Source organism: Fopius arisanus, unplaced genomic scaffold, assembly GCF_000806365.1.
Source record: "Fopius arisanus strain USDA-PBARC FA_bdor unplaced genomic scaffold, ASM80636v1 scaffold00052, whole genome shotgun sequence".
NCBI classification, from domain to species: domain Eukaryota; kingdom Metazoa; phylum Arthropoda; class Insecta; order Hymenoptera; family Braconidae; genus Fopius; species Fopius arisanus.
Window position 1 is genome coordinate 515,781 of NW_011887791.1, and position 15,943 is coordinate 531,723.

The window sequence follows — 15,943 nt, forward strand, 5'->3', positions numbered from 1 at the left end:
TAATGCACACACATCAAAGATTTTCATTAATATACACTCGGCCAATATTAATTACCACGTATGAGTGGAAGATATGACGTTATTTGACAGCACCAGCATCAAGTCCTCACTCATTAATGCATCGTAGATGATGCTAATAAATAAAGATTGTCGAAATGCATGGCAAAATAAGAGGATTCTTGGTAAAAATAAAATAATTAACAGGGGATGTCTGACATCCAATACTGACTTGCGTTAGTTATAAACATTTTAGATCCAATTTGAGAGATTCGCAAATTAAATTCCATTTTCTCTGCAATTACCAAAGAATAGAAATTATTATTTCAATTGTTGCAGTTTTAAAAATATTAATCAGAATTCTCCAATCCAGACATTTTCATCGGAAAAATTACATCACAAGAAATGACAATATTGAAAATCAGTAATTCTCAATTCCTCCCATTTGCTATTTAAATTGCACACACGATTAAGAATCATTGGGAATGATTGTGCGCCAGAATTATTCAATAAAAAATTTGTGCTGTGATTTCGAGGGTAAATTATAAAAAATCAGTAAAAACCGTAAATTCTAAAAAATTATTCTATGAAAATTCATTGATTCTATGAAAATTATTCTCAATTATGCGATGAATTGGAAAAAAAATTGCAATTCATCAGTGCAGTAGTAAAATGAAATGTCTCTCAACTCCAAAAAACATCAACACTCCATAAAATATTCTTAACAATGTGACACCCCGCTTGATTCCCATCTCCATTTTCATTTCAGCCATTAATTAAGTACTTCAACTCAGGAATTAAATATTCCTCCGCCATTTTTTCCTACTCAGAGTTATCTATGCTTCACCACAATGTATTACGTACTTTTCATGTTGAATGCAAACAGGTACACACACCTGAGTTTACTCAGTAATGTGATGAGTGCTGTATTATGCAGATAAATTCAAGTCTTCAGAAGTTTAAGTATCTTCATGTAGTTGTTTCATGTAGAAACATAATAAGTGACTGGATAACCTGAGGCGTCTCTCCATCATAATGACTCCACAAATGTAAATATTACAGCCGAACACTCCGAATTAAAAGTTACACATTTATAAAGAAATTAGATATAAAAGAAAAAGAGAACGGCAGAACGTATGATAGTCAATTACAGAATAATTTACCGATTCCTACGGGATTCAACAGAATAAATTGCTTGTCAGATTATGTGAATGATTTGCTTCTTGAGCCAAATATTCTTTCCGAATTGAAAGTAGAGTAAGTATTCATCCTGAGACCTTTCAAATTCTCATTAAGGCCCGCATGTACTATCGATCAAACACAATACAGAAATATTTTACACTAAAACGACAGAATTCAAGATTAGGTCCGATGGATAGTACAGGCTTAAATAATTTTTAATTAACTATCTGTTTGGATATTCAACACAAATATATGTAGTATCTAATAAATACTTCATTGCCCGTGATAAATCGAATGAATATTTAGTGACGCCAACGAAATCCAGTATTAATTCGTTCAATCAATGTAATGATTTTTCTCTCACGTATGCATGATGATAAATCTGGAGAATTGACTTACAATGATGAAGCCTCGACATCGGGTATATTAACAAGACCAGCTTTTTCCCAGTAAAAATTGGGTGGTCCCTCGGTGAAGCAGTACTTCGTATTGAGAGGTTCGCCTTGGTCCACGTAATACATCAAGTAAAAATTGCACATCTCGTCATCATTGGTCGATCCAATGCTCGTCCATCTGTTTCGATTGCTCAGCATCGTGCATCTCGCTGCTAAAGTGTCACCGGTGGTGATGGTCATGTTGTTGTGGATGGGATAGAACATCTGGGGTGTCAGAGGATCTCTCTTCCCCAGCTCCACCCACTCATTGTTCCTGATTACGTAGCCAGATACAACTTTACCGAGGGAATGTGTGTGCGTTCTGTATGCAAAAGGATGAATAGTCTTTTCCTCTTTTATGGTGCACGCTGTCTCCATCTTCTCGGTTTGCATCGGGGGAATGAGCCCAGATGTGCCCAGGACAAAAACACCGGCCAATTTGCTCATTGGTTCATCGGTGTATCGCAAAAATATTCCGGAGTCGTCGGTTTTACCACCGGCGAAGGGCTCGATGTGCGCATAATGGACTTGGAGAACTAGGTATTCGATTGCAGAGTCACGTCCAATTTTGAAACCCACTCCTTCTGGGAGCGAAAGGGTAGGTGCATCTCGGGCCCAAGCGTAAATAATCTGGAGTTTGAAATCAGGAGAATATGGTTTTACATCAAGAGATCGAAAAATGGGTGGGAAGGTGACGACTTCTTTATTACATTCGAGAAAAGGTACTTCATTCCAGGATTCTGAGTAATATTTTTTCAAGTCATAAATCAATATGGAAAGATGGTATTTAAAAAAATATCTACACAGCACATAAAAATAATCTTTTCCTCTAAGAAAATGAGTTATATAATTTTCCTCGAATCAGTCACCCTAAGAGCGAATCGGTAATTCCTGATTTATTTCCATTTACCTCGGAACCTTCACTGCAGGGAGCAGCTGTTTTCAAATCATTTCCAGATCTCGACATTTCCCCGCAATTCCACACACCCTTAGCAGCTCCAGGTTTTTTGCACCCATAAAGAATCATATGGTGGGCTGTATTCATGGTGGCATTGGGTTCGAACCCCACGATGTAATAACTCGTCGTTGAATTGACCTTGATAGGTGTGCAGAGGTACAGCTCGGGCTGAATCGAAATCAATAAGTTTAATTTAAAGAATTTGAATATTGCGCTCACCTTTTTAATTTACGTACAATATTCGGCTTGACATCTGGCATCAGCAGTGGATATCTTTCGATGCTGTAACATTGCGATTTGTCAACTAACAGGGTTACTATCACGATTACGGATAAAATGCACTTATTCATTGTTGAGATAATTTTTGAGCTAATTGTTGCTTTCCAATTTGTGCATTGGGGGTCGTCGGACGACGTGGTGCAATCACCTGTCGGCTGTCGCACGCTCTTATCACTACTGAGGTAAATCGATACGCACTTTACTTGTTGGCAATAGTGTACAGAGGAGGGGACTTATCAGACTTGTCAGCTGCATCTGTGCGCAAATTGTGACGTCAATGCGTGGGTGGATGAGCGCCACCGGTCGGCAAGGAAGAATTTTTTAATGATCAATTTCTCATTTAAAATACACTGCTCGTATGATAAAAAATAGAATTTTTAACGCGGGCGTGCGGAAAGCGGTTCTTTCCGCACTTGTAGCATAATTTAGTATTAGACAAAAATTAGGCGAAATGTGGAGCCGTTCGCTTACCGACAGATGCACATTGTTATCCACGAGTGTTTGTGTCGTGTTTGAGCGGTTTATTTCAGAATGTTTCGTTCTTCTACCGCACAATATTTTTCCCTGGACGTGACTCTCTGCGTGACTCTTTTAATTTCAATTCTCCATGGTTTACGTTACTTTCACCAACTTGTTTATTTGAAATGTCCAGGTGATTAGCAGTGTTTTGTGATGCTGATGGGTATCAAGTATTTTTGAGAAATTGTTCTGTTGGATCAATTCGTAACAAACGCGAGGGGTCAACAAATGATAAAATGGTTCGATACGCTGTGCTCAAGGGACTTTATGAGCTCGATAAAACAATTGGTTGTGGTGGTTTTGCCAAAGTTAAACTTGGAATACATGTTGCAACTGGAGAAAAGGTAGCAGTGAAAATTATGGAAAAATCGGCACTTGGGGTACGTATATTTTTAGTCATAACTCTTTGAACAGAGACGATAAAATTATTTCTAAAAGTTGCCCCAATGAAGTCTAATTTTATTTGGTTGCATTTTTTTTTAATTCGTGGTGAATTTAGGATGATCTGCCAAGGGTGAAACTTGAAGTTGACGCCTTGAAGACTCTGGTGCATCAACACATTTGCAGACTTTATCAAACAATCGAGACTGACAGTCATTATTTTATGGTTATGGAGTACTGTTCAGGGGGTGAACTCTTCGATCACATCGGTATGTTTTTCCTCGACCGTGGAATCCAATGCTAAATCATTTTTTGTACACTCGAAGAAGAAAAATCTTCCCATAAATTTTCGCCGTTTCAATTAATTAAATTGATTGACAATTTATTCCTTCATGATTTGATTATTCTTCGACTCAAATCGAGAAATCGGCATTTCGACTGAAGAATGGAGATTTTCAATGTGTGCTCAACGAAAATTGATTTCCAGTCTTATTCTCGTTGTGGTTAATTAATTACTGTTTACTATTTTTAATTTATCTTTTTTCTGCTACAGTTGAGAAAAACCGACTGTCGGAAACAGAGTCTCGAAAGTTTTTCAGACAGATCGTATCTGCTGTGGCATATCTTCATAGTTTGGGATTCGCACATAGAGACCTAAAGCCAGAGAATGTTCTATTGGACAAAGATCAAAATTTAAAGTTGATAGACTTTGGACTTTGCGCCAAACCCAAAGGTGGTATGCAGGCTCACCTGTATACATCTTGCGGATCACCAACTTATGCGGCACCTGAATTAATTCTTGGAAAAAAATATCTAGGATCAGAAGTCGATATTTGGAGCATGGGAGTGTTGTTATATGCACTTTTGTGTGGCTTTCTTCCATTTGACGATAACAGCATTGAAAATTTGTATAGAAAAATTCTTAGCGGCAAATACGATGAACCCGGTTGGTTGTCTACCAGCAGCAAAAGATTAATACGTGCAATGTTGCAAATCGATCCAAAAAAGAGAATAACCATTGAAGAACTCTGTTGTCACCCTTGGGTAACAGCTGGCTTCTTGTCACCAGTGACTTTCGCCAAGAAAACTAATTTAGAACGAAATGATGAAGTTTTGAACACGATGTCAGCTATTTGTTGTGAATCAATGGAGGACATCTGGAAGGCTCTGTCCAAGAGTACGAGAACTGATTACAGAACGGCCACTTACCTTTTGCTCCTCGATCGAAAACTAAAAGGATTATCATTACGAATTTCCAGCTCTTCGCGGTCTCATTTTCGACTACAAAACACCGAAAATTACCTGAGTCCTCCATTAAATAATTTTATAACTCAATTGGATCAGTCACCAAGCAGAAAAGATCCTAGAAAATCTCCGAAGGAAGGAAAAACCTACAATGTTCTCCCTAAGACCCCGGAATCCGGTGAATATCACGCACTATTAACTCCACGCTAATTTTTCCACTGAATTTATCGATTCCTAACGATTGACTTTGAATTATCAGAGAGACATCCCCCGAAAAGTTTAATGGAACCACCGGCTCCAGGACGGAAAAGACTTCGCTCCAGAGAGGAGGACGATCTATCTTCACCCGGTGAGTTAACTGGATGATACGAAAGCAATTAAACTTACAGTTACTTTCATTGCATCTTACTTCTCATTAAAAAAAAGTTGTACCTAGTTAGAGTCTTTAGCGTGAAAATATATGATACTGCGTGCCATGTCTGAGGCACAGCCTCCAGTGGGTAATTAACTCGGTGAAAAGATAATAGATCTTTTTTCTAGTACTTTCTCAGTTCGATATGAAACATTCAAATTTTTTTTAAGTCTAAAATATTCCGTGATGTAGAATCACATTTTGTGAATCTTCCACTCATCACAATTATTTTTAAATAATTCAGTTCCTGCGAAAAAAACTGCCGATGAGAGAGGAGCTGCGACACCATCAACTCCAGTTGCCACGCATTCCAAGTAAATAAAATGTTTATTTATTTTAATTATCGCATTAAGACTCAGTAGAGTAACAACTCAATAACTTCTATTTGTTTTCTGAATAAATTGTGGTATTCCAATTTTCCTATCACAGAGACATTCAATCAACCCCAGGAAGTGCAAAAAAAGTAATAATGGGCTTGGAAAGAGGTTTGAACAAAATGAGATGTGTCCTGACACCCAAACGACGAATGAAACCCGAGGAAAACAGTCCAGATCAGCCAATCGTTCTATCCGGCAAAGGTCTCTGCAATATTTCATCGACATCCAGTGATTCCCCAGAGTACGTTCTGCAGCAGTTGCGACGTGCCCTCCAGAGAAAAGGGATTTCTTGTCGACAGAAGGGCTTCACTCTCACCGGAGGAACCGAGAGTGGTAATACCGAGAATGTTAAAGAATGTGGCAGACCCTTTGGCACAAGGAAAGCCTGTCGATTTCAACTCGAAGTCTGCCTGCTGGAGGGGATTTCCGATGGAAAACCATTAGTTGGGATACGAAGAAAAAGGCTGAAAGGTGATGCATGGGTGTACAAACGGGTTTGCGAAGAGGTGCTGGCACTTGCTGCTGAGCCCACACCGAACAATTCTAATGAGCACACTGGCTCAAATTGTTTGATCTGAGGTGCAACATTACGAGAGAAAACTCATTGACGAATCATTGGAATTTTCATCCACACATTTCCACAATAACGAGATGTGTGACTTTTCTGTAACTTATTGTCCATGCATTCCACATTTTGTAAACGATGTAAAAGAAGAAAAGAACTTGAAATAATTTTTTTACTGTCTTTATAAGCCTCGAAATATCACATCAGGGGCGAAATTCTACAGAAAAGATGTCTGTGGAATCAGTCGTATTCAAAAATCTGTACTGAGATTTGTTATAGAATACTTTTTATAAATTTTTGAAACGAGCCAGCGAAAAAAAGATAGAAAGTCCAATAAAAATGAAGGTAAATGTGTATAAAATTGTCCATCACTAATAATTTATAATATTTCGGTTAATTGAACAAAGTTGGGTAATAACAATCAGATTATAAACAAGAACGGATGGAAAGGGTCCTGAGTTCATTTTTTTTTATTTCAGCCAAACTGGGTTGGGTTAAATAATCACCTGTACCTCAATCAGCCTCAAGTTCTCCATCTTGTTTTTATCAATTGAATATTGAATTGACTAGTTTGCAAAATTCCCACAATTTCAAATCAATTGGATTAATGCATGAACACAAAAACAAGATTTTAATCTCATCACTTTCCGGGAAATGAAATTCAAAAAATATCCATTGAGAATAATGACATTTGTGTGATCGACTACTGAATATTTCAAGCAATAAAAACGATAAAAATAATAACGATGGTTCATGAAAAGTGCTCAATGATTCTTCTCTGTAACTTATTGTCCATGCATTCCACGGTTTTTACGATGTAAAAGGGGTGAAGAAACTTGAAATAAATTTTGTATTGTCTTTATAAGCCTCGGAATATCTGTGAAATCCAGAAAATTGGACGAAGGGCATGAGAATTTTTTCACGACCAGCGTAGAAGACCATAAAATTCAACAAGACTGTTTCTAGTTGGAGCATTCGGCTCGGATGATTGTTCTGAATATATTGCATGAACTTGTTCTCAAGTTTATGTTACAGATACAAAGAGGATCGCGGCTCGTTTGATCGGGGGCTATTGGTTGGGTTCATGACTAGCGAATAGACAGGTGAAGTTATAAAATCATGCCAAATCGATCAGCATAAACTGGATAACGCTCACCAGTTTATTTTATGGATGCCCTGGTAATGTTCGTTCATTCTGAAAAGCCGAAAGGTATTGTATCGGGTGACTCCCGTATATTCCCCGAGCTTCCAAATCCCCGGATTCTCATATATCGGCCTGAGAAATTCCATCTTCGAAAAATATAGCGAACTGAAAAAACTGAATTAAAAAACTTCGATTACACCGTGAGTTTTTCAAACATGAACGCGAAAATTTCAATAAAATTCGATTTTTCCATAGAATTTATTCTCTAAAAATATTTTCTGTATAATTTTCCTCTATTCAAATTTACTAATTTATTTTTATTTAATTACTATTTCAGTTTTACCAATAATCAAAGAAAACAACTTCTAAAATTATTGCTAAAGAAACTATACAGAAAAAAAAACATTACATAAATTTGTTCTCTAGAATATTATAGAGTATTTCCGATGAACTTTCAACAGGTATTTTTATAAAAATATTTTCAAATGTAGAGAAGCCCGTATGTTGACGTTTTCATAGAATTAGTATAATTATAGAATAAGGTTGGATAATTCTTGAAAAATCTATCTCGTGGAATCGGAAAATATATTTCTCTTTTCCAACTCGGGCCATTCCCCGTGATAACGATCATCCTCGGAGGATAATTGAGTGAGCGTAATTAGAAATGAGGCGAGTTGTTGTACATGGCCTCTCCTCTTTAGTATATAAGCGATATAACGAATATAGAAGAGTGCACGGTGGTTTATTGCGCGAGGATATCGTCGGCGAAGGCCAATAGTCGGTTATTCCCGCAATGGACGATGTGTACAGTGTCGGATATGAGTCTAAGTAAGGTAAGTCGAGTAGCTTGAGGTAAAGTAAGTCAGGTAAGGATGGCACGCGCGGTGTGTTCTATCACTTCCGGGCATCAGCGTGCTCGCGAGCCGCGGCTAATTGCCCTTTAATGCGCAAGTGCGTTGGCTTTTCTATATACCTTTCGCCAATCGCGGACCTAGATTGAATCCTGCGAAATTCGTGTCGCTATTTCGCCTTTTTTTCCTTCCCTCGTTCACTCAAAAAATCACAGGATCACATCTCCCCAGAAAAAAAAAACTAGAATCAAGTATACTTCACACTTGATATGAGCAATATACTGCAGGTTTCAAGTATACTCTATTTTTAATTACTCAAAATAATTATATTATTTATCGGCTTTTGAAAATTCAGAGTTTTCACTTGAAATTTAAAGGGTCATTTTCTAACACGTGATATGACTTTTTACGAGATATATTTTTTTTAGAAATCATAGCGAAATACGAGTTCATGCATATGCAATTCGCGTATGAAAGCTTGAAAAAATGAATATGCAAGTCAGTGGTACTGGATGAAGACATTCGGTGCAAGGGTATAACGTACCGCGAGGAGGAGGGGGAGAAGAAGGGGGAGTCATTTCGTGGGTTTTTTATACTCTGTTGAAAAAACATGCATTTCTCTATAAATTTTATATGTACCATATATGATATATTCCGAAATATCTCGATATATATACCAGATATATACCATATATCAAAACGTAAGGAAAAAAATTTTTGAATCCACATTTATATTTATATTATATTCTTTGATATCATAAATACGGTATAATGATATCTCATATGTAAATAAAAATTATATATATGAGGGAATATATTAAATATATAAGATTTATGTCGCACGTATTTCCCCCAGTTTTTGGACTTAAATTTTCTTATAGGGAGGTTCGCTCAAAAATTTATGGACTCTTTTGGAATAATTCATAAAAATAGTGGAATTATTAGTTATTCATTCCACCGAGTCGTATTGCTATCAAATACGTATTCCGGTGTTCCTAGATGATATTTTCGAATGATAGACCGTAACTCGTCGGAAGACGCCCTCTTTTGTACTCGTTAGGATGGTATTATAGTAATAAAAATACGATTGCGACGGACGTTGTGTTCTATAAAAATTGTTGGGCCCCTTATCGCAAAGCAGAGGAAACGGAACATTAAATCGAGTCCGCTGAGGGCGGGGTGTTTCGGTGGGTGCATTTGAGATTTCCTGTGTACATCGGGTACGTCCTCTGAATACCTAGAGCAATAGTTTTCGACAAGCCACCATCGAATCGTATAAAATTTTCTTCAATCTCCTTACTATTTTTATGACACGGGACTAGCATCGTCCCAAGCCGGAATGAATTTTTATATGACTCTCCGGATATCTGGGGGTAGAAAAGAGTACGATGCCCGTTTATTGAGGCAGCAGTCAGTGCACATTAACATTTACTAAATTTGTATATAATGGTGTTATGTACATATGCAACGCACGTGAGCTGTACATGATAGAGATATCAGATGATACGATGCCAATAGCCGCAATTGTATGGAAATATTTGTCTATGAATGAAGACACTCTCATTTATGGAAGCAGATATGTGGACTTTGTATGAGTCTATGTGTAACATCCTGCTTTTATGAGGCCTTTAATTCAGAACACAAGGAACAAAGTTTATTGCTGAATTTATTCTGATGAATAGAGGAAATAATTCAGCGCTATTTTACAAAAAATTACAGAATTAACCGAAATTTTTATTTTAGTTTAACACTCTCATTTGATATTCCAAGAGAATTGTAGGTGACAGTCACGTAAAAATATCAGAATCTCTAATTAATTTGTGCTAATTTATATTTAATTTTTATCTTTAAAAAAGTGCAGACAATCGGAACAAGCGAGTTTAAATGATCTAATATTAATATTAAATATAAATAATAAACTGGATTGAAGCTGAATAAAATTGTGAATTCAGCTTAATGAATTCCTGATTAATAATTTTCCCGGGGATCACTTGAAATCAAATTTGAAATTGTTCCATGAAAACTTGTTGTGTACATAATTACTTCACTAATTATGAGCGCGATGTTTTAGATTTTTCCTCGGCACGCCACCACATATCGTTCCATCGGCCCATCAACCCCTTGAGGAACGTAGGAAGAAGGAAATACCGGAGGTGGAGTAAAAGTTGGAAAAAAAAAGGAATGGGCAAAGTAAGAGGAAGAAAGAACGGGGCTGTATTCGTTGACTGTGACGCTTTCCGGTCAGGTGCCGCCCTGACGATCCTACTTCCAATTTTAAGACACCGACTTGCTCGTCTCCACCCGCCAAAAACCGACAACAAAATTACCAAAACATAACAACAACGCTTACACCCGAAGAAAAATCGGTAAGATACCACGAAAATCGTCTCTCGAATAATCGAAACTGAAAAATATATCAATAAATAATATATACTTCAAACAGAATTATTTATCTCAGCGTAATTAATCGACATTAATAGTAATGAATATCTCTACGGGTCGAGAGCAGCAAAATATAAATAGTTATAATAAATAAATAAAAAAAAAATTGTAGTAAAAATCTCACCGAAATCCCGTCCCCTTCCTCGAAGAAACCGATCATCCCCTGGATCTCCAAATCCGAAAATCCCAGAGAATGTCAACAATTTCTTCCTCAACCAAGTAAATAAATAAAAAAGCCACAATTACTGTCAGACAATATCAGGTACATCAGCCAGTGGTATTTATGTTTCCCAACATTTGTTATTTTTCTCTCGTTATTCAGTAACTCTCGTCCATTGCAATTATCTACACCTCGAGAACCCTTGACACAATGGCAACGGCCGGGAGTTTCACTGTAATTATCCATCCAAAATCTCTGGATAACGATAGGGGGGAAGTGGGGTAAAAAGGAGCAAGAGAAAAAGGTAGAGAGGAACTTCCTGCGCCAGAGTGGACAATGACCACTTGCCGCAATGGTAGACGCGCGCTCCTAATATCTGGCCAACGATCTAGTTCGCGGAAGTAGGTACGAGTTGGTGAGCTACGCGTTGGTGAGCTACATGTAGGTGAGCTATACCATGTTTGTGTCTTTACGCGGTGAACGGGATGCGCGGGTCTTTTATGGCTGGAAGAAGAGGGAATATGGCACGCTTTGGAGGGGGTCTTTTTCCCCCCAGTCGAACAATTCCACTTGTTCGATTTTCACTTTTAATCTTTTTGGTCACTCCACCAACGTTCATCCCCATAGTCTTCATCCCACATCAGTCCCCATTAGGCCCCATCTGGTCCCATCAGCCCCCACCAACCCCCGTGTCGTAATACAACATTTCGTCACTAGGCCGTCAGAAATATCCATCACATCTGATTAACCAACAATATTTTTCGCTATTTAGTCCATGGACAGAAGTTTATGACCACAGGGCAGTCGTAAACCACTGCTTCACAGGCTGACTGGCAAAAGGTGTCTTTTCGTTTACTAGTTAATGAAAAATCAAAAATTCGCGAAAAATGAAAAGACTTTGTTTAGGACTGAAGGAGAAGTCGGACAGGTGCGTTTATAGTCACGATTCGAGGAGTGGGATTCGTGGATCATTCACGTTATCGACTTCACTGGATTCATCGTGACTCGATCAAATAAAAAAGATTTTTTTAAACAACCATCATCTGGGCCCTGAATTAGCTATTCTGATAAACAAGAAAAATGAGTTCTGAGGAATGATTCGATTAAGGAAAAGGAGAAATATTGGTGTGCGGGTGGGGATTTCCACAGGGTAGGAGAGGAGTTGAGCGAGAGCTCGTGCGGAGGCCTTTCTGGAAGGAGGATATGATGGCTCGTGGCGTTATGCTCTGCGAATCGTTATGCTCCTCGGGCACCACCGGACCATAAGCGAGGCTACTTCACTCGGCTCTCCGTGCTAGCCACGTTTCTCATTATTAACACATCGGCGCCGACCGTGCCCTCCAAATAAAGCCACGAAAAAAATCCCCGTTGAGATTTTTTTTCATCTTCGGCGGTTTTCCCCCTCAACACTCCGATTACTCCATCGCGTCTTTACGGGATCTGAGGTTTTCGGGGGCAGGAGGTGCGCTATCATCAGCCTGGACACCTGCTCCTGGCTGTTTCGAGATCGATCCTGGTGTTTGTACGGCTCCAATGGGTTTTCAATCGATACGCTTTCGGCACCGATCAACCTGAAAAATCATACGTTTGGTGGTTTCGGTTTGTTTTGGGAGAGGGCCGCCGGGGATTTTACAATTTTTACAATTTTCGGGAAATTTTTTGGGACCGAATTTTTGGATACAAATTCGACAAATTTCTGGAAAAAAATAAATATTCACTGCGGAGTTCTCCAGAATTCTCTAAAATTCCCTGAATTTTGGAAACCAAAATTCTGGAATATCCATGAGAGATAGACTGTCACATAAGTATTCCCCAGACTTAAATAGCCCCTCATTTCTCAATATAATAACAATATAATCAACCTCATATATAATTCCAACCATCCCATCTGAACTGAACTAAAAAATTAGCCGATGAGTAACCGATCGACGACCGGTCAGAATAATTCGAGATCAGATCATGACGACCTCTCACTGGTCAGTCCCTACGAATATTTCCAATTCATATTACATTCTGTGATGCAATGGACAATGCAAAAATTTCAGATGAAAAAATGATGTAAGTGTTGAGGACGAGGCGATAGTGATGATAATGAGGATAGTGAGCTTTTTATAAAAAAAGTCATTTGAATTTCCAGTGGAGGGCATGACTAGATAGTGTGACGTATCTAGGCACGAGCCAACGTTAGCACAGGCTGTGAGTGTTTTGGTGAAGGAGGTGAATATGCCTGAAGTCTCTGACCCGGAGTTCCTCTCGAGGGTTGTCTTCCGGGGGGAGCGTTCAGCATGCGTAAGGAGCGTTATATCGTGTGGAGAAGGAATAAGAAAGTCGATGGGTTTATCGTTGGTGTAGGACACTGAGGTGTGTTGGAAGGAGGTATAAAACAGCGGGGGACAGGAGGACGGGGTGGATTGCCACGCGCTACCTATCCTGCACCTCCTACATGTCTTGGTGCCTCACCGTGCCGTAATGTAACAACGACTCGTCATACTCTGCTTGTCAGCGCACACGATAATTGTCTTCATTACAGTTATTTAAAAAGACCTGCGGTGGATACTGAAACAAAAAGGGGAAAAAATCGGGGATATGTGGAATCCTGCAGAGGTTTAATCGTCGCTTCGAGCTTTCATGCTTCGAGAAAAAAACACTATTACATTATAGTAGGATATGGCTAGTACTTTGGGTGAGGCGAACTTAATTTTAATATCATTTTGGGCTAATCTACCCCTTTTTAGAGGAAATTCATTTATTCACAGTTCATCTGGGGGGTTGGAATAATTCACAATTCATCCGGAATGTCGGGATTGTGCAATAATTTTTACGCGTTTTTTCACACTTTTTGAAAATTTAGAAAACTTTGGGGGAAGCACTGGAAAATTATTGCACTTTACAATTATTGAGACTTTGTGAGCCATGAAATAACGATAAAATGGAGAAACGGGATATTTTTTCCGGTCAATCATTTTTCGCACACAAAATTTTTCGATTTTATCTTCGAAATATGTGGTTATATTTTTTTTTTATTGTCTGGGATAGAATAGAATATATATCATAAAATCTGTGTTTATTTTTTATTAATTTCAAGTTTTCATAGAACTTAGGATAAAATCGTGATGGGATGGGCAAATTTCTGACTTCTCATGAATCAATTCTGTTGACACTTGTCGTTTCCAATATTCATTTAAATGTTATATTTTTTTTTTAGAGCGCAGCATGCGAATTATTCATTTCATAATGAAATGCACGAGTTTCTGAAATTTCGGCCATCTGGTGCAGGTCATTCCCACGGCGATAAGAAATGTTGAGAGCCAGAAGTTGTCCTGATCGTCAACGCTGTACACGAAAAAGCGCACAGTGGCATGTATGCTTCCGCATTTGTTTAATAAAAAAATGATGATAATAAGTTACTGCTCTTGGGTTGTACACAACACGAATTTTATCACCGTATCCTCCTCACGATGGGAACACGCGCCCGGCATTTTTAATTTTTCTCTTCTCCACTTTTTTCTTATCACCACGAATGATGGGATTATGATCCGCGAAATGTCCGAAAGTTTTAACTCAGTTGAAAAAAAATTGGAGTTTTGTAAACAGTTAAAGAATTTTTAAAAGAATCGTCAAAACCAATTAAGGTGAAACGATTAATTTACTCGATTGCTTTTATTAATTAATTTTTATTAACGTAGAGGTGTGAATAGGAATTTTTCCAAAGTCATTTCGTCTCGAAATGTCTTTGGAATCTGGGGAGGGGGAAGTTTGCAAGGGGCGAATGAAAAAATTCAAACTACACGATTGAATATTCTTAGAGATATGATTTAACACAGACTTTGGTACGAAGTTGTCGTGGGACAATGCAGCATTGTGTTTGGTACTCTCGGCTGGTGGTATCTAGCCAGTAGTCGTGCCTTTCGCGTAATGTTTATTATCTCCAAGTTGCAAAAATCTGGAGGCAGTGAAAAATGAGCAGTGGATTTTATTATGTTACTATTAGATGTACGTGCGAACTCTAGTAAAATGCAATCGGTTTCGCAGGAATATATATTTTACATTCATCTGCGATTTTTATGAATGCAGTTACAGAAAAATAAAATTCATTTCTACAATTAATTTTGTGATTTTTGCGAATATCTTGACAACAAACAAAAATAGTGATATTTTCATAGATATATTTTCCCTAGCTCTCATTTTTGCTTACGAAAAATGTCTCCACCAAAATAATCCTATCTTTCTTCGATCCCGAGGTATGGGGTGGACAAAATCCATTTATTGAGAAATTCTTTACAGAAATAATAGCATCTGGCAATATATTTCCATGAAAATTGAATTTGGCAATTTGGACAAAACAATACCATTCCGGTGTTTGAAATGCAAATTTATAGTAGTTGAAAAAAAGGAAAGAACCACCGTAAGGGCATTATAATTTATATTACTACATGTGGCAGCAGCACTTCCGGCGAGAGCATAGGCGCAGTTCCGGTCAGCTCGGGTTGGAGATCCTACATCGCCAGATTATGAGCCCAACGTCAGGGTATACAATGGATCGTCTGCCTCACTAATACGTCAGCAAGAATAATCCCCTCCTCGTCTCCGTGATTATGCACAAATTTTTTTTTTCCAACGTTTTTCACGTTGAAAATTTCACCTCAAAAACCCATCAATTCTGGGATAAACGTGAAATCGATTCCCAAAAATTACAGATTTTATAGATAAAATGGGGAATAATTTCGAGAGCAGAGGGCCACACAGGAGAATTTTTATTTTGAAAAATATAGGAAAAAATATCTTGAACTGATGTTTGAAAAAATATATGACGGGTACACAACGAAATGGAAGAGTCACAAGGCGATTCCTCAGTTCGGATGTTTTTTCAGGAATATCTCTGAAATTGAGGGAGATAACAAAATAGTCGTAATAACCTTTTCTATAGATCTCGATTCGGCCCATAGAAAAGGTATCAAGAAAAATTTTTGTATCGCCCTTAGATTTCGAGATTTTCA

At 38.0% G+C, this 15,943-nt stretch overlaps 2 protein-coding genes and 1 long non-coding RNA gene across 3 annotated transcripts; 2 read left to right on the forward strand and 1 right to left on the reverse strand.

The window, feature by feature from the left end:
• Window positions 1-576: 576 nt before the first annotated feature.
• Phm (Peptidylglycine-alpha-hydroxylating monooxygenase) lies at window positions 577-3,086 on the reverse strand. Its single transcript, XM_011307220.1, has 3 exons — window positions 2,808-3,086; window positions 2,524-2,739; window positions 577-2,243 (listed from the first exon to the last, which is right to left on the reverse strand). The coding sequence occupies exons 1-3, from the start codon at window positions 2,919-2,921 to the stop codon at window positions 1,575-1,577; spliced, it is 999 nt and encodes a 332-aa protein (XP_011305522.1). The 5' UTR covers window positions 2,922-3,086; the 3' UTR covers window positions 577-1,574.
• A 403-nt stretch (window positions 3,087-3,489) lies between these two features.
• LOC105268002 (maternal embryonic leucine zipper kinase) lies at window positions 3,490-7,169 on the forward strand. Its single transcript, XM_011307221.1, has 6 exons — window positions 3,490-3,749; window positions 3,869-4,019; window positions 4,304-5,173; window positions 5,255-5,344; window positions 5,652-5,721; window positions 5,837-7,169. The coding sequence occupies exons 1-6, from the start codon at window positions 3,606-3,608 to the stop codon at window positions 6,360-6,362; spliced, it is 1,851 nt and encodes a 616-aa protein (XP_011305523.1). The 5' UTR covers window positions 3,490-3,605; the 3' UTR covers window positions 6,363-7,169.
• A 1,072-nt stretch (window positions 7,170-8,241) lies between these two features.
• On the forward strand, window positions 8,242-10,512 carry LOC105268003 (uncharacterized). The gene is made up of 2 exons (XR_892299.1): window positions 8,242-8,326; window positions 10,416-10,512. It is a non-coding gene; the product is annotated as an uncharacterized lncRNA (long non-coding RNA).
• The last annotated feature ends 5,431 nt before the right edge of the window (window positions 10,513-15,943 follow it).